Source organism: Schistocerca nitens, chromosome 9 (assembly GCF_023898315.1).
Source record: "Schistocerca nitens isolate TAMUIC-IGC-003100 chromosome 9, iqSchNite1.1, whole genome shotgun sequence".
Taxonomy (NCBI): Eukaryota; Metazoa; Arthropoda; class Insecta; order Orthoptera; family Acrididae; genus Schistocerca; species Schistocerca nitens.
Genome location: NC_064622.1, coordinates 270671644 through 270695907, shown reverse-complemented (window position 1 = coordinate 270695907; position 24264 = coordinate 270671644). Strand labels below are relative to the sequence as shown.

The window sequence follows — 24264 nt, the reverse complement described above, 5'->3', positions numbered from 1 at the left end:
GGCAAACTCCCATACCAAGCACTCATCACATGTGGGTGCTCAATTTCAGATTCCGAAAGAGCCGTAACTTCATGAAAATCTGAAATTACATGATCCTGTTGTGATTGAAAATTAAAAATCAAACTGTACAATAATATCTATTTAGTTTGTCATTTGTGTTATCAGTTTCTGAGCTATTAATTTAAACAGGCTTTAGTTCAGTACAGTACATTGTGACACACTGCAAAACGTAATGTTTCAACTCTCTTGAGTGTCTAACACCAGATGAATGCTAAGGTTCTCTCTGTCTGTGAACAGCTCTCATCTGTGAATGATGAAATAACACTAGAAAGGCGGAGTCTCTACATTCCTAAAACAGTGGAAAAGGATCATTTTGATCCTGCATAAAATATTTTCATATCTGACATAAAGAAGTGCTTTATTTTATTGTTTGTGAATCCATACTTTTTTCTGAGTTATAACAACAATTATTTAACACGGCAATTAACACATCACTTACTTAAACCAAAAATATCTTACTGATTTATCATTGCTCTTGCTAACAAGTTTCCTATACTGTAGACTTTCATTTGTCAATTATTTATAGATCCTTCTCTGCCCCATGACCCACAGACATTGCTGAGGTGAGACATTTTGTATATTTGTTTTGTGTTTTACTCCCATATATTCTACACAGGACTTAATTGTACTTTTTACTCAGTTGGCAACTGCTAGATTCATTTAGCTCAGGTGGTTTGTGTTTTATGCCTGCATTTTCCGTACATGCCTTTCTGACACTTTACATAGTTGGCAATGGTTTTGTAATCTTTGCAAAGTCTAATTTGGCTCTGCTTCCATTTTCTAGGTGATTTTTGTCCCATATTTTCTTTTGTATGTTCTTCTTCCTCCTCTTTTGTTACCTTGAGTTCATTCATCAGCTGAAGTGCAAACACCTTCCTTTCATGTTTTTGTTCAGTACTGTTTTGTAGGTGACTCACACATGTATTGCCATCGTTTGAGATATTGCAGAAGGTATGCATTGGCTGCCTCTTATGTACAACTTTATTAGTATATTTAATTGATCAACCATGACCACCTCACATTTCATTGCATTTTAGAATGGTATGGTTGCAGGTTTCTTCTTTCCTTATTGCTTCTTTAGCATGCAGTGTACTCAGAAGAGTGAAGAGTGATTTTTTTACTCTTCTTTCTTTGATATGCAATCATGGTGCAATCTGTTGCCAGTTTGGTGCAGGATGGTGGCGGACTGTATTTCAGCATCTGGATTTTATACCTCATCAGGGATTTCAGTAAAGATCTTGTTGATTGTACCAACTAATAAAATTTACTTTTCTGTAAGCTTCTTAGCAAGTTGTAGAGACATGGGGTAGTTGTCTGTTGCCCCTTTTCTTTCTAAATTTAGACATGGCTTCAAAAGACTCTTAGCATCATACTGCTTCTTTCTATGCATGTTCTCTTGTCCGAGGTATGGAAAAGCATTACATATATAATTCATTGAAACATTAGCAGAAATCCAGAATTTGAAGCCATATTTGTTTGGCATGAATTGAGTGAATCTGCATCTTGTTTTGCGTGGTAATAGTTGCTTGTCTATGGTTATATTGTCTCTAGGCTTGTAATAATGAATACTGTTTTCTATGAACCTTCCCCAAATTTGGGTACAAGAGTGAATTTTTTGGTTGGCAAGTGCTCAGCTGTTGCTCATTTTTCATCAGAATGGAAGAATCTGAGAAGCTCCTGAAATATGTTCCTTGGCATAATGTCCTCAATGAAAGCAGATCCCAAAGAATTTGAACACAGATTGTCTGCAGACATATCTTTTGTACAAATGACACCCTGAGCATATATCACAGCTATTATTTTTTTTTTTTTTCAATTACTCAAGTGCTGTGGTCCAAACATTGTTATTAAAGTATTTTTTTAGCATTTCATTCTGTGTATTTCTTAATGAGCTATAGCATTGTCTCGTCAAAAATAGAACACAAAGTGCTGATGACAGAGTCCTCTACTCATTAGCAAGCGTAAGTAGTGGGATCTCCTCTTTCCTTTATAATGTACACAGCTCACCTCCTTCCAGAAGATGAAAAATTGAAAATCTCTCACTAGGTTCCATCCATAGTGACAATCTTTGTAGAATAATTCAGTTTGACCTGCTGTGATTGGTGAGGTGAGGGTCATCATAGATCAGCATCAGATCCTCCTCCACTAATCCGTTTTAATTCACAATGACTTCATCTTCCCTTGCCTCAGGTATAAAATCTTCATCTTCATCAATAAATTCAGTTCCTGATTCAGCATCACGATTCTCCCAGAGACATAACATTTCCTCGTCAAAAAGTCCATGCTAACAAGTCTGAAAATGTCTTTCGTGGACAAAGAATATTACGTGAATTACACAATATACTGTGGCAGATTGGGATGTGCATTGTCCAAGGTGCAACAATGAGCAGCAACAACTCTGGTTTGTGGTTATTGGTGCTTCATTGTTGAATTATTTACATATATTAAGAAGAGAAGCAGTGTCAAGTTGACCGCTTCTGCCATTTTAGGCATATCAGATAAAATGTTCAAGAAAATGTAAGTATTTTGGAAAGCCAATTATATGATTATCAAGAAGAGGAAAAAATTAGTACGAGTAAAACGATTTCAAGAATTAATTTAAAAAATTGGATATGACACCGAAGAAAATGTATGATGGGGTCATTTTGACACCTTCTGCCATTCTTGTGTTAAGATAGAGTTCAACACAGAGCATAAAATTTTAAGTCTTTCACATTTGGCGTAGCTGATACGCCGCATATAATCTCTATTCACCGCTACCTATTGCAGAACTTGTCACTGACACCGCAATCATGAGTGAAGCAGAGAAGTTCCAACAGAATAGGCATTTCTTGCTTATATAGTGTCACAAACATGACAGAACATGTGCATTTCACATAGCATCACTGACACCACAGAAAATGCATATATCACTTATATAGCATTGCTGATGTCACATTGCCTTGTTTCTTAAAACTATACATACATACAGTTCTCTTTCTTACAGTTCTTTCCTGATTACAAACTACATTACAAGTCTACTGGTTACTTGTCATCTATGAAATAAATATTGAAACCTTCTGCAACATTCATTTACGTAAAGAAAACATGTTTGTAAATAAATAGAAAAATGAAGTGGCCAATTATTCGAATTGTCTTTAGTCGATCTTTCACCAAGTGCCCTCATAATTTACAGCATATGCACCATACTTGCAAGAACTTTATTAGTGGCCAGTTTAAATAAATTTAATATTTCTATTAAAAACACTGAATAATGTAAAAAAATTCTCAGCCAGAAAACAGGTGATGGATGCTCCTACACTGCGCTGACTTCATAATATATGTTACTTTGGGGAATTGCATATTGTGGCTTAACTCATTTAGCTGCAAGATTGTTTGTTGCTTGTAACATTAAAACTGTTTAATGTATCAAACCAGGGAAGTCACAGGTTACATTATAAACAAGTATATTTTATTTGACAATTTGTTTGAGTTTGTAGCACCTCGGGTTCTCATACAGTTAATTTAACTAGGGAAGTATCATAAATTACAGTTTTTAATATTTTTGTAACTTATGTAGTTTTTGGCATATATAAACATTCTAAGTGGTGTTAGGCTCGTCTCATCAACGTGCTCAATTTGATAGCTTTGCTGTTCATGTAGGACAACTGGATTTTGTGATACTAGATATCCAAGATTTTTACACATTTAAGTGAGTATTCTTGCCATGGCATCCCTCCTGTTTCATGTGTGTGGATTTGAGGCTTCATGGCAGCAGGGAAATTCACCACGAGTCCCGTGTCTTTCATGCTTTGCCATATAGCTTGTAGCCTGGAGCTGCGCTTAAACTCCACTTCTTGGGCTGGACAGGCAAGCACATTTAAAAACAAGCACCCCTGTGTGCTTCCTTAGCACCTGTTATGTTACAAGACCCATTCAAGTTCTTACCTGGTTAATAAGCATTTTATGTAGCACCAAGTCATGTCTCACACATTACGGTAAGCTGTTCACGATTGTAGGACATAGGTCAGACCATTACGTATGAATATTTTGTGGCAACTTGAAGCATCAAGAAGGAAGTAATTACAGTATCAAGAAAGAAGTTATTACAAAATGACAAGGAAATCTTAGACTAAATGTAACATCAACAATATAAAGAATAAAAGATCAGAGAATCATAAAAGAAGAACTGACTGAATATTGATATTGGAGTTTGCTGAAACAGCATTTGCATTAATGTCATATCTCAGATACACAAGACTGTGAATAATTCAGAATTTTATGTGCTATTCTTAACGCTGTTGAGTAAATTTTCGATTAACTGTTAACTGCATGTATTCTGCCCACCTTGTGTTCTTTGAAGTGATATAAGTCATGCACAGGTGCCCAATCTCTCATACATATCTCTAGGTAGGGTTGCTGGCAGTGTGATCAGTGGATATTTTAATGTATTTTATGTGGTTACATTGCATACAGTCATCCCACAAGCTTGGGATGAACTGTGACCCATTGTCTGGCAACACCATCTCTGTAAATACCACTTTTCTAAAGTAATCTTTCTCCAATTTGACAATCATAGTTTTTCTGGTCACACTCTGTATCTGGTACAGTTTTGTAAATTTTGAAAATACATGTACAGCTACAAATACATATTTAATTTCATCTCTAAAGGCAGGAAGGTGTCTGAAAATATCCACAGTGAGCAACGATTGTGCTTCAAGAGGAGTAATACTCTGCATTTCCGCTTGACAAGATACTGTACTGTGTGTTGTACCCTCTAGCATTTATCACATGCAGCCAACTGCCTATGCACTCTTCTTGACAAATTATTAATAAATGCGTGCTTATTGAGTATGTCTATAAACCTCTGTTCTCTGTAGTGAACATGACTTAGAAGAACATAATCTCTGATTGTCAGGGAAGCACAGTTTCAAATGGTCTGATCGCTTATTTTGCCTCCTTAATTGAATCTCTCCATGCATTTTGTATAATCTGGGCGAGTTCTCATATCCTTTGATGTAGGATTTCATCTTCATAAGTTTCAACATTGGATCCTCACTCTGTGCATATCTTTGCATGCTGCAAGGATTTCCTTTACCTCATCTACTTCCTTTATATACAATAGATGTAACTCTTCATCAACAGCTTCCTTCCCAATAGTGTCTCCTCCTGAGACCAACAGTCCAGATAAAGCATCAGTGACAGTATTCTCGATGCCCTTAATATTGTGGATTGTGTAGTCAACCTGTTGCAGAGACAGCGCTCATGCCAAAAGTCGAAGAGCTTTGTGGTCAGAGAGCACCAGTACCCTGTTTCTCTCAAGGTAAATTCAAAACTTTTGAAAACCAAGCATAGTTGCAAACAGCAGCTTCTCAGGTATACTGTAGCAACTCTTGTGTTTCAGTAAGATGCTGTTAGCAAATGATAAACTTCTGTGTTCTGTTCTTTCTCCCACAGTCTTCTTACAGAGCAGTTCAGTTGTGAATATGTAGTCCGAACTGCACATGGTAAGACAGAATGTCTGAGATGTATCAGGGTTCAACATTGCACTTGTGCAGAAACTGTCATTTATTGCCCTGAAATCACATTCACGTTTGTTGGTCTACATCCATGCTACATTAAAATTCTTCAGTTCATGGAAGAGATGGAAGTTACTCAGAACTAGGTTGGTGCTGTAGGGCAAGTGATGGTAATGTCCCATTGAAATTTCTCAAGGTGCCATTGAGCTGCACCAGCACCATGAGGAATGACCTTGTCACATGTGAAAACAATTCCAGAAGGAAATATTGCCTGATAAAGTTTTCTCCATGCACTTGGCTCATTCTTACATGCTTCTGCTAGCAGAAAATGAATAAAGCTTCACAATTCACAGTTGACAGGAGAATCAATTGAAACAGCTGTGTTTATGTCACTGCAGCTCAGTACAGACTGAAAGAATGTGCCATGCGGGAGATGCACAGTTCTTTACGGCACACACTATCACCTGCCACTTGTGTGGCATTTATGCTGTGTGATCAGGAGATGGGGAAAAAAAGAGCCTGGTAGATATGTTTTGGTTCTTTTTGTTAAAATATTAGGACAAAATTATTATTTGTAATGTATTTATTACCTATAATTGTTCATTGTATCGTTTATCTCTTAGCTGCTCCTGTTAAGTTTATATTTACTCAGTCATGGTGACTCCGTAGTGTGTGTGTGAGTGTGTGTGTGTGTGTGTGTGTGTGTGTGTGTGTGTGTGTGTGTGTTTTATGAACTGTTTATGTTGAACTTGATTGGAAAGTCTATGAAGAATGTTGACAACAATAACACTGTTGTTATAGGTGACGTGCTACCGATCTGTTCCATTGCGCCTTGTGTCACGGAGCTGGGGCTGGTTTAGCAATCTGGAACTACCTGAACCACTCCGGACTCGACTCATATCTGCTTACATTACGAAATTTGGTTGCAACTTGGAGGAGGCAGCAGTTACCAACTTATCTGCATATCGTAGTCTAGCAGATTTCTTCTGTCGAGAACTGCGTCATGATGCACGTCCAATTGCTGCCACTGATTGCCTTGTAAGTATTTTTGCAAAAGCAGAACATTTTGCTGATTATTATTACTGTTCTACCTTCTCATCGAAGCTACTTGGAATGTTAAGAGATGGAAACAATAAGCTAACAGGTAGCTGGGTAGCCACAGTAGTAGTAAGCATTTATGGGAAAAAAATAGTCATTACAGTTAAGCATTCAAACTTGAGTTTTTATTATAAAATGTAACAGTAGAAACAGTTACAGTTATCTAACTTCTGGTTTGAGATGCTGGCTTGTTGTTGATTTGTGCCCTATTGTTAGCAGTCCATTGAAGATACATTTTACTTCATTTTTATGAAGTATGAGAGTGAAAAAAAAACCTTCATCATTCTTTTAAACTAGCAGAACATTAATCTTCAAGATTGTGTTTCTGTGACCTTTCTGAGGCCTTTGATTGTAGTTCTGTGACGTGGCTAAAGCCTGTAATTGTTTAAGCTATAAAACTTTAATAGACAAATCATGAGTTTGATGAATGGTGTCCTCCTTGATGAGCTGTAATTCCAGTAAAGCAGCACCACCAGTGCACACTTTTATCTACTTTATGTTTATATAACTGTAAGGAATCAAATCCATCATACCTTAACTGGCCATGTCATTTCATTGCATTTTACTTACTTAAGTTCTCATAGCTATTTTGTTGGTTTAATGCAACTGAATTAGTTTTAAGCATAGACTGTGTCTCTGTAGTGAGTTTCATTCATATTTTATACAACTTTCAAATTTTTTGAATTCTTGGAATCAGACCACCCAGTGTTTATTGTGCCTGTTTTAGTTTCACGTTCCAGTAATTTAGTAGTTTATGCTCTCTGCCAAAACATGAAATGGGGACCTCTGATATCTACCACAGTTCCAACCAGCAAAAAAACACACAGTGGACGTATCAGCTGCTGTACTAAAACTCTTAACTGTCCAAGTCATAATAATCAGTTCCGACTTAAAGGGCATTTGGTTTTCATGACTCTTCAGTCTCGAATATTTGTTTAAATAAAATGTTTATATGTGAAATATTTATTTTGTTGTCACCTGCCACACGTATATTATACCCTGAGTAAGAAAATTTAAAAAATTACAACATTACAAAGAATTTTGATATTTTATGTATATCTAATAATACATATGTATCAAACAATGGAAAGTTGGGGAAGGGATAACAATTAAATAGGCCAGATTGCTACTCACCACACAGAAAAGGCATTGAGAGGCAAAGTAGTAAATTTAAAAGCCATGGGAAAGCCCTTTGTCAGATTGTCAGGTGTAGAGTAAACATGCATGCAGGCAGGAGCGTGCATGCCCACCACCCCTCCCCCTTCCCTCCCTCCCTCCCTCCTCCCATGCTCGTGAACACTAATAACACTTTTGTCTCTCGGTGCAGTCAATCTTAGTGCCCAGTGTGTATGCACTCGTGCGTGCGTGCGTGTTTTTTTTGTGTGTGTGTGTGTGTGTGTGTGTGTGTGTGTGTGTGTGTGTGTGTGTGTGTGTACAACAATCTGGTGCACCATCACCCAAACTCAATTGCAGGCTGCCTATGTAACGGCCTCCATGAGCAACAAAAATTAGATTTTCAATATTTCATATGTAATTATTAGTGGAATTTAAGAATTCTAAATAGTGTGATAATCTACTCATTAACATCCATAATCTTATGTTAAAGGTTTAACACAGTAAGACAAGCATTACAGTTAAAAACTCTGTGTATGTCTTGAAGCAGTGTAACTCACAGCATGCAAATAACCCAGTCTGTATTCATCCAGCATTTGAGAATGAGAGCAGTTAGTGATGGCTTGCCAGAGTGTTTTATGGAAATGTAGGGCACAGTGGTAAAAATGTAGAACATTTGACAAAAATGTGGGACATTATTGGCAAATACATTTGTATTTTCGTAAAATTCTGGCACATACAATGTTAAACGTGATCATCAACAGCAGTCAGTTATACTTCTCTGAAGAACTAATGTTATGCAAAGTTTAGCTTTTATGAAATATTATCATGAAATTCCCTACAATTGAATTTTGAAAAATTGTACTTCACAAAAGCAATACCTTTGACTTAGTCAATAGATAATCTATTCCTTTGATCTGTCCACTGTGCTTTAAGTAGTGAAAATACTCTTTCAGCATCAGCGTTGGGTGCATGAATAACAAGAAAATACTGAACTAGTTTCAGGAGTTCAGAGTGACAGTTCTTGTGCTTGTTATCATTAAAATATCTAGTCCACCTATCATTATAGGGCAGTTCCCAAAGTTCAGAGCTATGCTGTTGCAAAACCTAGTTCACATTACATACCTCATCACAACACTTTACATCAACTGTTACGCCAACTTTATCACTCACGAACTGTACACACTTTTGTACATTGGCTATAAATACTGTATCATTTAAGATTAACCATCCAAAATGTTTTAGTTCTGAAATTGACACACACCATTTATCTAAATAGTTGAGACGTTTGGCATGCAACGGAACAGCCTCCTGCTCAACAGCCTCCTGCTCAGAATTGTCAAGTTCTTTATTAAGGCCCTCCTCCCTAGCACTTATCAATGTGTTCCCCCCTCCCCCATCTTTAGTGACATTGAAATTATTCCCTAACCTGTTCTTAAGAAAGAGAGCACACATTTTCTAATATTGCAGTGATCTGAACAATGGATGTCAGTTCACTTTCAAGCTGTTCGATACCAAGATGAAACACGGGCATCAATGAATGTGTTATAAATGAGGCTTACTCAAACTGTTTTCAAAGAACGTCTTTAGAACTGGATGTAGGCAAAAAAGTAAGATTTTAAAGCCTCGTACATTTCAATTATTCTGTCAAGTGCAGGGTACAGAAATAACCATATGGTTTTACTGTGACTAAGAAGCTGTTTGTAACTAGTTTCTACAAATTCACAATAATACTTGAGCTCATTACTACTTACTGTATGTATAGAAAAGTAATTGTACAACTTGAAAACAATCTTCACTTAAACTATGCAACCCATGCTGAATGGAATTGTTTGAGAATTTGAGTTGGGCACCTCACTCAAACTAAAGTTTTGTGATATGACATTAGTTTAGTGAATACATTTTTACAGTTGTGTTGACTCATGTCACCAAAATTTGTATTTGTATTGTCAGCTCCAATTTCTACTCTTTCCTTTTCTATTTCTAACCCTATTAAAGTATCTCAAACATACAATGACGTTGTTTCAGCACTTTCATTTGGAGTAGTTTCAATTTTTACTACCTTTGTCTGTATAACACCAGCTTTAAGGTCAAAATATTGTATTAAAATAGGAAATGCTTTCTGGGAACCATGATTACTGTTGTTGGTGCCAACCCCAAAACAAGAAATTAGAATGAAATTGTATTGTCACAGCAACAGCATGAAGCTTTCTTTTTAATATCAGGATCGCAGTATAGTTTTGTATTTAGTTTATGTTCAGTCATTGGATTTGCATGATGCTTGGTGATGAACAGTACGAAATACATGTTACCTCTGTAACGCTAACACAACACACTGATTGTGTGGGCTGAGCAAAAAATGAAAATTGGCAGTTATAGATTAAAACTCTTTAAATAATCACTATAGCATTATGTTGGTCCAAGTCAAACACACAAAAGAATAAAAAGAAAAAGAAAACTATTTTATAACCTTACCTTTGTGTGCAACAGAAACATATGTTGCTGGATGCCAATTATGGCATTGTGCTTTGAGTTCGTGTCTTCTTGCCTTGAAACAGTTATACTTTAATGGCAATGCATCATTGAATTTGCATTTTTGTTTCATCATTGTGGCTTATAACAAAAGTACTGTGAATTAATTGTTAACTTTCCACTTGCTTATTCTTCAGTAGCCAAAATTCAAATGGATCAGTGAGAATAAAGCTTCATTTTGCTTTGCCTTGGAATGTAAATGCTGCTTTGCCACATCTGTCATTCAGTGTTATTAATGCATGAGTAAGCTCTGTAACTGTAGCCATGTTGCTGTATAGAACAGCAGTAATAACCAATTATTCATTTCTATTTTCCCAGTTGCCAGGTCATTTTCTAAAGATCACTGCTTCTTCCTGAAAATGTGAGAGATTTGAAGCCAGACAAGCGGTTACAATATAGCAAGGACACGCATACCTGTGGGTAGGGGGGCGGGGAGATGCATTACATGATCTCCCTATGGCTCTTAGGGAAAGGAAAAAATACAGGGTAGTCAGGTGCTTTTCTTTCAAGAAAATTATTTAAAAGTTGATACTACATAGGTCTTTAACAGAGTTGGAACTATAATGGTTTTGTTGCTACCTGCAAGTCACCATTCGTCCTCCGAAATGTTAAAAATATTCTATACCCGTAGGTCTTGCCCCCAACCCCCTTACAGACTACCATATGGACACTGTTGGAAATGTAAGGCATGTCCAGGAATTTCAGGACATCTTGTAGCTAAGTTTTAGTGACTTGAAAAACATTTTACACACAAGTTCAAACCTTTACAAAATCTTTTCTTTCTGGCACACCCAGACAAAATAATGAAAGGAAATTAGTTTATCACTCAGTATAAGGCATTCTGTTTTAATTTATTACTTCTTTACTACTAATTCTATTTTCAACACATTTTATAGATAGTATCCACATATATACCACTAAATGTAGCTGTAAAATTATATCATTGTTAAATACATAGTTCAGGAGATATTGTGCCAGGAACATTGCAGTGTGTGAGGAATTACCTCTTACTGGAAATGGAGTGCAAATTACTTGGTGTATACTCATCCACTGTCTGATGATGAGAGCACCTACAGACTTGAAACAAACATCAAGTACAATTTCAGACCTTTTCTAAACTTTTTCCCACTTACATTCTTAAGATCAAATGTGTAACACATTAATATATTTGTGAATTCATTGGACATTTGAAACCATTTTATACATGGGAGTTAGGTTCTTGAAAGACTGAGAGGGGGAGGGGTGAGAGGCCTTACTATTCTATGGTATTTCATATTTTTGTTATATGTATCAGGTTCGTAAGGAAGAAGAAAAGAAAAAGTATTGTGTATGTTATGAGTGAGTGGTATCAGATCAAATGGAGTTGTCCCATCTTCTTATGTTTCATTGGACATGTTGTCCCAGTTATGTATGATAACACGATCCAGCTATGGGATTTAATAATATCACAATCAGGAGAGAGAACATAATTATTCCCAGATCCATCTCCTTCATTCTAATCTCCACCAAATTATTTAATGAGAATCACTTTGATCTATAAGATAGGATTCATTAATCACCAGTCCTATGTTGCTAGTTTTGGTGTTGTTTGTATCTGATTGTGCTCAGAAAATCCCTACACTAACCACAGGACTAGAATTTTATGTTGTACCCCAACTTTACATAACTACCTGCTTGTATCTATGAAGAGCAAAAGCTCTTAGTATAATATTAAAAATATGAGCTCACAATGACAAAAATATATAAACTTGAGTTTTCACAGAAATGTCACAATTTATTTCTCTCTTTCATCAAATCTTCTTAAGCTTGTTTTCTTTCAAATGCAATTCCCTACATAGTACGGCTACCTTCCCGGACCTTTTGTTGCTGTTATTTCATCCTAACTTCCCCCTTCATTATTTTTCCATTGTACTGCCCTTAAAAATTTTCACTGATCCTTGTTAGATTCGCCCAGAAAATGCTGCTCAGGTGTTTATTGTATTCTGGGAACTCATGAAAGGCAGCAATACTTGGTTTATGGGTATCCTATGTGTATTGTTACCAACTAAGAAAGCATCCTAGTTTTAGAGTGCACTGCATTCCGAACAGATGCACCACTGAATATATGCCACAGTCTCAGTGACAAGGAATTATGTACATGCTGTGGTAGTCTTACATATCACATCTAAATGTGACAGAATAGTCCACCAAATGTCATGTTTAATGGTGTGGTGGTAAAACATGTTTGGAAACTGCCAGGTCTGGCATTACCCTAGCTGTCACCTTCCAGTTGTGTAAAGATAAGCCAGGAATGAAATGTGGTTTGGATTCATCAGTAGGATTACTGGGTTAGCTTAGGGATGTGCAAGTTGCCAAAGTGCCATCCAATCGAAAGACTTGCACCAGGTTGCTGAACATCCCTGTTGCCTGACTCTCAGCCAATCATGCTGTATTACTGTTTATTTTATTTTTAATTCAGTAAATTAAAATTGAATAGTGTGATTTCATGTCTATATAGTCTCATTTCCTTAAAGTTCGTAAATTTTATATTACTGAGGCCCTACTTTTGGCTGACAGACTGAAATAGACATAAACAGGAAAATGGAAAAACTGAAGCTGAAAAACGGTAAATAAGAAATATAGTAAAGGCTAGTTGGTTGGCCATCCACATAGACCACAGCAACATCTCCTTCTGTTCATTTCTGAAATCGATGCTTGATGTATGTCTGTAAGTATGAAATTGTTGAAATATGGAATAATGGCTGCTTAAAAGCAAAAATGAATATAAAATGCAAGAATGAAAAATTAAAAATACTCCAAGAATGACAAAAAATATCTTTCAATGTAAAGACCTACAATACAAAAACACACATACACACACACACACACACACACACAGACGCCATAACTCTCAAATTTGGCAATAGCTGAAGTTACCAGACCAGAATTGCTCAGAAGCAACTAGATATAGTACCTTGTGACAGTGCCTACACCCAGATATAAGTATGAACAGAGTCCTCAATTCTAATTGGAGCTTGTAATGGAAAAATTGAGTGGTTGCTAACATATTTAGTCCTGGTAAAAATTCCATTCAATTAGCGAGCTGTGCATGTCTCATAAATGTACAACTTATTACATATGAAATTTTTTATATTAGATTTTGTATTCATGTAAGAAAAAGCACCGATGTTAGAAGAAAGTAATCACTACCAGTACCCATATGTTTTTCCATCAACAGGTATCTCCTGCAGATGGGAGTGTGGTAAATATAGGACGTGTTTCATCTAGCAAAGTGGAACAAGTCAAGGGTGTCACATACACGCTTGAAGCTTTCCTTGGACCACATACATGGAAACCAGTAAGTCAAGGTATAGTAACATATCAATCTTCTATGTGTGATGTTTGATTCTGAGGAGAAGAATAAAAAGCACCAAACCTTGAACGCTGGATTGTTGTTACTGGGCTGAAACCTTCTTCTGATATCTGCAGCTATGAGGGTTGCCCAGAAAGTAATGCACCGCATTTTTTTTCTCAGCCAGAAACAATGCTACGAATGCAAAATGTTACATATGTATTATTTGAAGTCTCCTGAGTAATCACGCCAAGTTTCCGTCTCTTCAGAGAGACAGTGTAGCTGCAGGACAGTTTCAAAATGGTGTCTGTAATGATGTACGTTACAAGCAACATGCTGCCATTGAATTTCTCACTGCAGAGAAAGAAATTGTGGGAAATATTCAAAAACGCTTGTGCAAAGTCTATGAAGCATTTGCTGTCGACATAAGTACAGTTAGTCGCTGGACATGGAGGGTGAGGTCATCAGAAGGCAGTTTGGCAGAGCTCCACAATTTGCAGCGATCGGGGAGACCATCCACAGCTGTGACACCTGACATGTTGCTGCGAGCTGATGATGTAATTCGCGAGGGCAAATGCATTGTGACTTGGCAGTTGGCACTGCATTTGTCAATCAGTAAAGGAAGTGTGGATGCAATTATCTGCAATCTTGGATATTCAAAAGCATGTGCAAGGTGGGTCCCACGTTGTCTAAGAGTGGACCACAAATTGCACAGAAAAAACCATTTGTCTTGATTTGTTGCAACATTTTGAAGATGAGGAGGAGGGCTTCTTGTCCTGGATTGTGACGAGTGATGAAACCTGGATTCACCATTTTGAGCCCAAAACAAAATGACATTTGATGGAATGGCGGCATTCCCACTCCCCACAGAAGAAAAAATTCAAAGCAAATGCTTCTGCTGTTAAGATCATGATCACCATGTTCTGGGACTGTGAAAGTGTGATTCTCATTAATGTGATGCCAAGAGGCTGTACCATTAATTCAGAAGCTTATGTCAACACATTAACAAAACTCAAGATGTACTTCTGGCGACTTCTGTGCCACAGCAACCAAGGAGATGTTTCGCTGCAACATGATAACGCTCGGTCCCACGCAAGTCTGAGAACTGCTGACCCCATCCACCCTACAGACATGACCTTGCCCCGTCAGACTTTCACTTGTTTGGGCCATTAAAGGATGCCATTCATGGAAGATATTTTGAGGACAACAAGGAGATGATTCACACAGTGAAGGATTGGTACCAACAGGGCACACACGCCTTTGTTTCGTGCTGGTGGAAGGCCACAGAACAAGATGGAGATTACATGGACAAATATTTTTTTTATTTTATTTTGTGTGTGTAATTCTCATTAAGTTCAATAAAGAATTGTGAAAGAAAAAAAATGTCGTGCATTACTTTCTGTGCAACCCTAGTACTTCTACATCTATATTCTGCAAACCACCATGGGGCTCAGGGCATTGTCCCATTGTACCAGTTATTCGGGTTTCTTCCTATTCAATTTAGGTATGGACTGTGGGAAGAATGATTGAATGCCTCTGTGCATGCAGTTATTATTGTAATCTTATACTCACAATCTCTCTGTGAGCGATACATAAGGGACTATAGTACATTCCTAGAGTCAGTATTAAAACCTGTTCTTGAAACTTTGTTAATAAACATTCCCTGGATAGTTTATGTCTCTCTTCAAGAGTCTTGAGTTCAGTTCCTTCAGTATCTTTGTGACATGCTCCCATGGATCAAACAAACCTGTGACTATTTGTGCTACCCTCCTCTGTATTTTTTCAGTAGCCCCTGTTAGTCCTATTTGGTTTGGGTCCCACACAGTTGAGCAATATTCCAGAACCATTTGCATGAATGATTTGTAAAAGATCTCCTTTGTAGGCTGGGTGCTCATCTCCAGTATTCTACCAATAAACCGAAGTCTACACCTGCTTTACCCACGACTGAGCCACTGCTTTTTTCCAATGTAGATTTAACTGTAACACGAAATAGATATCATAGTTAATATATTTACATAGTTAATAGATTTACATAGTCAACAATGAACTTAGAAGATGGATGAAGTATAATAGTCATATATTTTATAAAGTTTTGAAAGAAAATTAATGAGTGAAAAAAAAATCACTGTGTGAAGTTGGAATGAGCAGCACATTGGCGTGTAGAAAAGACTCACTGGCAGTTGAGTTTTTGGATTAACTTCATGTCAGAGAGTTAATAAAATACACATTCAGCCACTCGCTCTCCTCCCCCCCAGGGGGCTCACTTTTTGGCGTGTTAGTGCTTGGCTACCACAGGGCCCCAGCCTTGGCTGTATCTTTTCCCTTCCGTGCTGCATGACTATCCTCTTGCCTCCTTTGGGGAACAGGTTTGGGATATTCTTGGAAATGTGTTCAGCAGTTTCCGTAGCCAATATCAGAACTGTCTCATCACTGTCTTTCATTCCTTTTTTTTCTTTCTTCGTTCCCCTTCTCCTATCATTCCTCCACTTCAGTGTTAAAGGATCCTCTTTTTGTTCTTCCTCCCTGTGCTCTCCTGATGGCTAGCCCACATATCCGACGCGTAATGGGTGACTAGGTAATGCGTAATTCCCAGCCACGGGTCGACAGGTAGGGTTCACATGTATCCTCTGGTACAGGCCAGGCCCAGGGAGGGGTGATTGCCTGAGCTGCTACCTTACCAAATTGCCAATTGGTCCTTCTGCCAGGTGTTCGGTAGGTGTGACCTGAGGTGTGAACGATCACCTAAGGCGGGTGCGCCCCCTCTGAGGGCAGCCCCCAATTGAAAAGGAGCACGCCAACAGAGACTCCAGCAATCATGAGAGATTTTCTCTCAGTGAGCCAATCATCTTCTTCACAGTCAACATACACTAAACATAAATGGAATAGATCTAATGATTCAAAGACCCTCCCAGCTGCACCACAGTTCCTCGTGGTTTCACACACTGAAGACAATCAGTCCTTTGCTACAGTAAATCTTTGCCGGCCCTGTGAAATCCTGCTCCTGTTTACAGAATGACACTTTGCTTTTGGAGACTACTTCAAATTCTCAAGCACAACTACTGCTTGCTGCCTCGCTTCTCCACAGTTATCATGTTCGTGTCAAGGCCCATAGAATTTTGAATTCTTCCCCTGGTGTTATTTACAGTAGGCTGCTCGATGGTCTGACCAAGTCCGAAGTTCAGTCATGCCTCTCTGATCAGGGTGTCATTGCCATCCATCAGGTGATGTAAAAGGTAGATTCCTCCTTAGAGCCCACACACACTTTTATTCTCACCTTCAATAGAGTGGTGCTTTCGTCAAAAATCAAAGCAGCCTATGAAGTTATCACAGTCCAGCTGTACATTCTGAACCCGATGCACTGCTACCAGTGTCATTGTTACATCCACACTCGAATGTCCTGTTGACATCCAACTAAATGTGTAATGTGTGATAGGGATGCTCACAAGGGCAACTATCCGCCACATTCTCCCTGCTATGTCAATTGGAATGACAACCAAGTTGCCTCCTCCCGAAATTGCCTTGTGTATCTCAATGAGTGGGCAGTCCAGGAGGTCCAGGTGAAGGAAAAAGTGCCTTACCTGGTCACTTACAAGTTTTTGGTTAGTTGAAAACCCTGTGTTCTACCATCGTGCACTTACGGTACTGTTCTTGCTACATCTCACTACATGAAGGACATGGTCACGCAGACATGGGACCTCAAATTCAGCACTGCAGTTGTAAAATCACCCTGTGTCATCGTAGTATCCTCGTCTCCTCATCCAGCTGTGCAGCAAGTCACCAAACTTTCGTCTCACGGGGCAACACTCACTACACAACCAGCAGACTGGAAAGGAGAGAAGGAATACTCCTGCAGAGACTTCTTATGACCCTCCAGCTAACAAACATCTGAGGCTTCCTCTGCCAACCAGAAAGGCTCCAAGAAATCAAACAAAGGCAAACAGTCTTCTCTTTCACCGACTCTGAGGTCCTCTTCGATGGTGTTGCCACATGATACCCTTGCCTGTCCAACATCCGTGTTGTCGGCGTGCACCGCCAGCCATTTTTCTGTCCAGGACTCTGCAGACTGACAGAAGGAGAATGTCGATGTCTTTGTAGATCTCATGAAGCAGGATCCTTCAGCCTCTGCACCCTATAGCAGTGAGCTTTCGAAGTGTGGTACTTGCCAGCTGCTGAGATGACCTCTTCATTTTTCACTTGCTTCCCTCCAATAGAACATTTGCAGCTCTTGGAATCGTAGCATCTGCTTGTTCTCTGCCCCCAGGAAATAAAACTGTGTCCTCACAATGCTTTGAGCTCTCGCGTTACTTTCCAGTGCGCTTTTACCTTCCCCCCCCCCCCCCCCCCCGCCCCCTGAGGTCGGCATTCCATCTCATAGGGGTGTCATGCTGCTCATCCAGGATGACGTTCATAGTGAGCTGTTGCAGTCCGCATTTTCCTTCCTCACTTGTCCTTTTCCCTTTGTACCATTTACATCCCTCTGTCATTCGGTGTCACCAGCATACTTCCTGCAGCTTATTGGGCAACTCCCTCACCCCTTTTTGCTGCTTGGTGACATTAATGCACACCATCCCCTTTGGGATATCCCCCAGAACCTGCCTGAGAGGTGCCTTCTTGGCTGACCATATCAATCAACATAACCTCATCTGCCCTAACACGGGAGCACCCACGTTCCTTTCAGACTCCATGCACACCTATTCCCATTTAGACCTCTCCTTACATACTGCCCAGCTTAATCGTTGTCTAGAGTGGTCCGTTCTCTCTGACACATACTCAAGTGACCATTTCCCATGTGCTATCCATTTGCTGACTCCTACCCCACCAATGTGCACACCCAAATTGCAGCTTTCTAAAGCCTACTGGAGGCTTTACTCATCCCTGGTGACCTTTGATGAACAACATTTCCCCAGTTGTGATGACCAGGTAGAACATTTTACAAACATTATCCTTACTGCCGCAGAACTTTCCATTGATCGCACTTCCTCTTTACCGTGCCATGTCTTGGTCCTTTGGTGGACTGAGGCGTGCTATGATGGAGTTTGCATGCGGAGACGTGCTCTCTGCGGTTTTAACCATCATCCTACAATGGAAAACTGCATTCTTTGTAAACAGTTGCATGCACAGTGTCGTCGCATTCTTGGGGATAGCAAAAAGGTACCTGGATTTCCTTTAGCAGTTCTTATAACAGTTCCAATCCCTCTTCCATTGTGTGGGACAACCTCTGATGGCTCTCTGGGACCTTGTTCCACTCCCCAATTTCCGGCTTGACAGTAGCAGTAGAAGTCATAATGGACCCTCTTGCTATCTCCAACACCTTGGGCCACTATTTTGCAGAGATTTTGAGCTCCACCCAACCCACTATCACTCTGCCTTCCTCCACCAGAAATGAGTGGAGGTGGCTCGGGCACTACCCTTCTCTTCTCAGAATCGTGAGTGCTACAATGCCACCTGTACTATGAGGGAGTTAGATCATGCTCTCACTTCACCCCGATCCTCTGTTCCACAGCCAGATGATGTTCACATTTGGATGTGAATCTTCCTCTTGCAGGCAAGCACTTTCTCCTCCATACATACAATTACATCTGGGCAGAGGGCACGTTTCCCAGATGCTGATGTGAAGCCACAAACATATCCATACGTAAGCCCAGTAAGGACAAACACCTTCCTTCTAGTTATCACCCCATTTCACTCAGCAGCTGCGTTTGCAAGATGATGGAACGTATGATTCATGCCTGGCTGGTGTGGTAGCTCAAGTCTCGCAATCTACTAACCACTGCCCAGTGTGTATTTCAAGCATGCTGTTCTGCAGTTGACCATCTCTTTAGTTTATCAACCCATGGCATGAATGTTTTTCTGCGGAAATACCAGACTCTGATCGTATTTTTCAGTTTGGAGAAAGCCTACAATACCTGCTGAAGGGCTGGTAATCCTCCACCCTCTTTACACATGCTGCATGCCATGTTTCCTTCAGGGATTTTTAAAAGACCGAGTTTCAAGGTACATGTGGGTTCTGCCTTGTTGGACACCTTTATCCAGAAAAACGGTCTGCCCCAGGGTTCTGTCCTGAGAGTCTTCATCCCCTTTGCTATCACCATTAATCCTGTTATGACCTGTCTCCCACTGGGCATCTCTGGTTCCCTTTTCATTGAGGATTTTTGCGATCTATTGCAATTCTTCACAGACATGTCTCCTTCAGCAGTGTGTCTATTGTCATGGAGCATCAACAATGGCTTTCACTTTCCACTGACAAAACCGTTTGTGTGAATTTCTGGTGGCACAATTGGTATCTTGCAGTCTTCACATCTTAGGCTTGTGGCTCTTCCGTTTGTTGAAACTACGAAATTCGTGGGGCTTATGCTCGATAGGAAACTTTCCTGGTCCTCCCACATGTCTTATCGGCCACCAACTGTGAGTGAGCCCTCAATATCCTATGTGTCCTCAGCGGTACTTCCTGGGGAACGGATTGGACCACTGTCCTCCATTTGTACCAGTCCCTTGCCTGTTCAGAACTAGGCTATGGGTGTTTCGTTTATGCATCTTATGCCATCTGAATACTGACCACCATTGTGGCATCCGTATGGCCACTGATGCCTTTTACATTAGCCTGATAGTGTGTCCGTATGCAGAAGCTGCCGATCTACCGCTGTCATACTGCCATGACGTTCTTCTCAGCAGTTGCACATGCTGCTTGTTTGCCATGCCTGGCACCCATCCTATGCCTTCTTTGTCAATGACTCCATTGATTGCCAGTATGGGGCACATGCCTCTTCTCTGTTACCTCCTTGAGTTCACTTTTGGCTCTTGCTCCTACAGTTTTTCATGCTACCTGCCACTTTCCTGATGGATGTGAACCCTTCACCACCTTGGCTTCATGCGACGGCTTGTGTCCACCTTGGCCTTCATTCACTTCCTAAGGACACTACTCCAGCCTTGCTATATTGCCATGAGTTTCACAATCCTGCACATGGAACTTCGCGATAGTACCTTTCTGTACACTGATGGCTCTCAGACTGGCTGTGGTGTCAGGTGTACCTTCGTCATTCGCACCGATGATTTTCAGTATCATCTTCCAGACACTGCTCAGTATTTACAGCACAGCTCTTTGCCCTGTATCGGGCCACACAGTACATCCGGCGACACAGGCTTTTCAATTGCATCATCTGACTCTCTCAGTGCCCTTGAGAGCCTCTGTGTAATTTACACTGCCCATCCCTTAGTGCAGTGGGTCCAGAAAAGTTGTCACTTGCTCGCTTTTGATGGAGCCACTGTGATGTTTATGTGGGTTCCTGATCACATCAGTCTGACGGGAAACGAAGCTGCTGATGCTGCTGCCAAGACTGCAGTCCTCATTCCTCAGTCCACTAGTTCTTCCATTCCCTCCGATGGTGTCTGTGTTGCTGTCTGTCAGCAGGTGGTGTCACTTCGGCATCACCACTGGTCCACCCTTCGGGGGAACAAGCTCCAGGGAATTAAGCCTCTGCGAGTGGCTTGAATGATTTCCTCTTGGCCCCCTCACCATGAGATCACTTTAATTGGGTTGCATATTGGGTACCCTCTCTTTAGCCATTGCCATTTATTAAATAATGCTCCATCACCACTTTGTGCTCATTGCTCTCAACCTCTGACAGTTCGCCATTTCCTGACGGAATGCCATTTTTTAACCACTTACGTTCTCATCTATGTTTGCTATCTGAGTTATCGGCCATTTTAGTGAACCATGTTTGGACAGTTGGCTGCATTTTACTTTTTATCAGTTGTTGCAATATGGTGAAGGACAATCTTTAACTCAGGACCTCCATTACTCTATGACGTATTTTATGGACCTTTCTCCATCCATGTTTTTTAGTGGTCTTTCCTCCCGTCGATTAGCTTAACATGTAGTCATTTTTAACTCCTTTCTTTGTCTTTGTGTTCTACTTTTCTGACAAAATAAAAAAAAAGTTTAATTTTGGCAGGGGTGGGAAACTTTCCTGTGTTGCACTAAATGGATTGAGCAAGTATTGCTGATTAGATGTATGGGAAGAAAAGGGCAGGCAAAAGGTTGGTTACAGATTGGGAAAGGAAGGTGGACATCATGTAGTTTTGACAGGATATGTGGTGATAGGCCTAAAATAACAGTAATGTCAAAGAAAGAAAGCAGTGAAAAAAATGAAAATAGTAAACATGATTAAAATAAATGAAATGAAATGCAGATGATGATGTAAATGTAAAATAGAATAGACGTGATAATGATAGAGATTAAATTTAAATTGCATTGTCATCGTATTGGGCTGTTGGAGGGGGGGGGGGGGTTAAATTAGATGTAAACAGATTATCTTGAGGTTGCAGGTTAGCATTGTGTACGAGGAAGATTTCAGGTTGTAGCAGAAATTAACAATGAAAACGTAGTAATAAACTTTTTTCCTTTCTTCATTTTATGAAGTGGAGTGATGGCAGGGGAAGGGAGGGGGGCCTTGTCAGTGTGGAAAGATTTCGCAGAAGTTTGAAATTCTATGTAAAGTTTCTTGTGCTCTTATCCTCAAACACTGGGTGAATATGATGTAGGTAATTTGCATTGTATGAGTTGCATTGCCTCAGTAAAAAACACCATTTCTAACTGTAATACTTATTGTGTTAAGCCTTGAACATCAGATCAAAGCTCTGAACAAGTAGATTATTTTAAATTTCAAAGGGAGATGATACTGAGTGAAGCAGGATTCAGATATCAGCCCGAAAGCAGAATAAGAAAAAAGCTACAGTAAACATTTCAGTAAAGATATAGACAAATTTGTTATTAGACTAAATGTTCTGCAATATTATGAACAGTACAAGGAAATACCATCTTTCCAAAAACTTCTCAGCTTCTGCTGTGCAAACCTGGACTCTTAGGCTAGCAAAGAAACTGTAAAAACAACTGTTCCATCCATCGGACTTGATTTTAAACAAAGCCAGAAACAATGGTGGACAAGAGAAGATACTTGTGAAAAGAAGACCCGTTGAGTTGCAGACAGGTATAACAAAATCACTGTTACACATTATAGTGTTTGTCCGAAGCCTTCTCCAGAAAAGAAAATGCACACGTGTAAACAAAATCAGGCAAACCTCATGCACATATGATTGCTACCACCAGCAGCTCCAACTAGAATGGGACTGTCAACTGAATAGCATTCTGGAGTGGGGCAGGGAAGGGAAGAGATAGCAGAGCACCTAGTAGGGGGAGAGAAGAGCGCTGTCTAGCCAGGTGTGCAAGAATGAAATCACGGCCTAGTGAGACTGCAGGAGTGCCTTGGGAGATTGGTTTGCAGAGGGGGGAGTGGGAGTGGCAGGCAGCGGAAAATCGGAGGAGCAGGGAAGGGGAAAGGGTAGGCGGGTGCATTTGCAGATCAGATGGTGACACACAATGTGGGTAGGGGATATTGTGGAGGGAGGATCCAGATGGCCCAGTTTGTGAAGCATCCATTGAAATCGAGCATGTTACATTCAGCTGCATGTTGTGACACACCATTGTCTACTTTGCTCATGACCACAGTTCGGCGGTGGCCGTTTCTGCTGGTGGACAGTGTAGTCACACCAATATAAAAAGCTGTCCAACGGTTGCAGAGCTGGTACACAACATGGCTGCTTTCACAGGTGGCTCGGACTTTGATGGGGTAAGATAAGCCTGTTGTGACTTGATTGAATAGGAGGTCCTGGATTGGTGCATTGGCCAGATCTTGCATCTGAGTCTTCCACTGGGTTATGATCCTTGTGGCAAGGAGTGGGTTTGGTAGTGGCATAGGGCAGACTAGGATGTTGTAGAGGTTGAGTGGGCAATGCACACATCCAGCCCTTCCTATTCCAGTCCTGGCTGGGCGATCTGTGAAAGAAACCATGTCATATACCAGCTCTACTGCAACGTTTGCACAGCTTTTTATATTGGTATGACTGCCAACCAGCTGTCCACCAGGATGAACGGCCTCCGCCACTCTGTGGCCAAGAGCAAAGTAGATCACCCTGAGACACAACATGGAGCAGATCGTAACGTGCTTGATTTCTATGGCTGCTTTGCAGTCTGGGTCATCTGCAGCCTCCCTTCCAGCACCAGCTTTTCTAAACTACACAGATGGGAGTTATTGCTACAACACATTCTCTGCTCTGGAAATAAATTCTGCCTTCAACATATGGTAACCTACTGTCCCCACACTGTTCACACAAGTTTCCACCCCCTTTCTGCTCCACTGCTTTTCTGCACCCCATTTTTCCCCCCATACCCCACCTCCCTGTGCTGCACCTGACAGTCTCATCAGGCTGCAATCTAGTGCTATTCACTCTGCCAGACAGCACTCTTCACTCCCCCCACCTGGTGCACTGCTATTCCTCCCCGTCCCTGCCCCACTCCGTATTGCTATTCACGTGACAGTCAAATTCCGGTCAGAGCTGCTGGTGGTAGTGGTCATGCATGAATTGAGGTGTGCTTGCTTGTGTGAATGTGTGTCTGTTTTCTTTGTTGAAGAAGGCTATGGCCAAAAGCTATAATGTGTAACAGTCTCTTCTTTGTGCCTATCTGCAATGCAACATATCATCTTTAGGGTGTGTAGCAGTCTATCCGTTTCCTAATATCATTGTTATTACAACCTAAAGTTTCCATTGTTTGATGCTTGTAGAATGAGCACACAA

General features: G+C 40.2%; 1 protein-coding gene across 1 annotated transcript in view; it reads left to right on the top strand.

Annotated features, from left to right (window-relative positions):
• LOC126203072 (phosphatidylserine decarboxylase proenzyme, mitochondrial) overlaps positions 1 to 24264 on the top strand; it is a 126610-nt gene that overhangs the window by 49209 nt on the left and 53137 nt on the right. Inside the window, exons 4-5 of the mRNA XM_049937311.1 lie at positions 6360 to 6596; positions 13519 to 13648. Of these exons, the coding sequence (XP_049793268.1) occupies positions 6360 to 6596; positions 13519 to 13648 (367 nt within the window). The remainder of the gene's footprint in view (positions 1 to 6359; positions 6597 to 13518; positions 13649 to 24264) is intronic.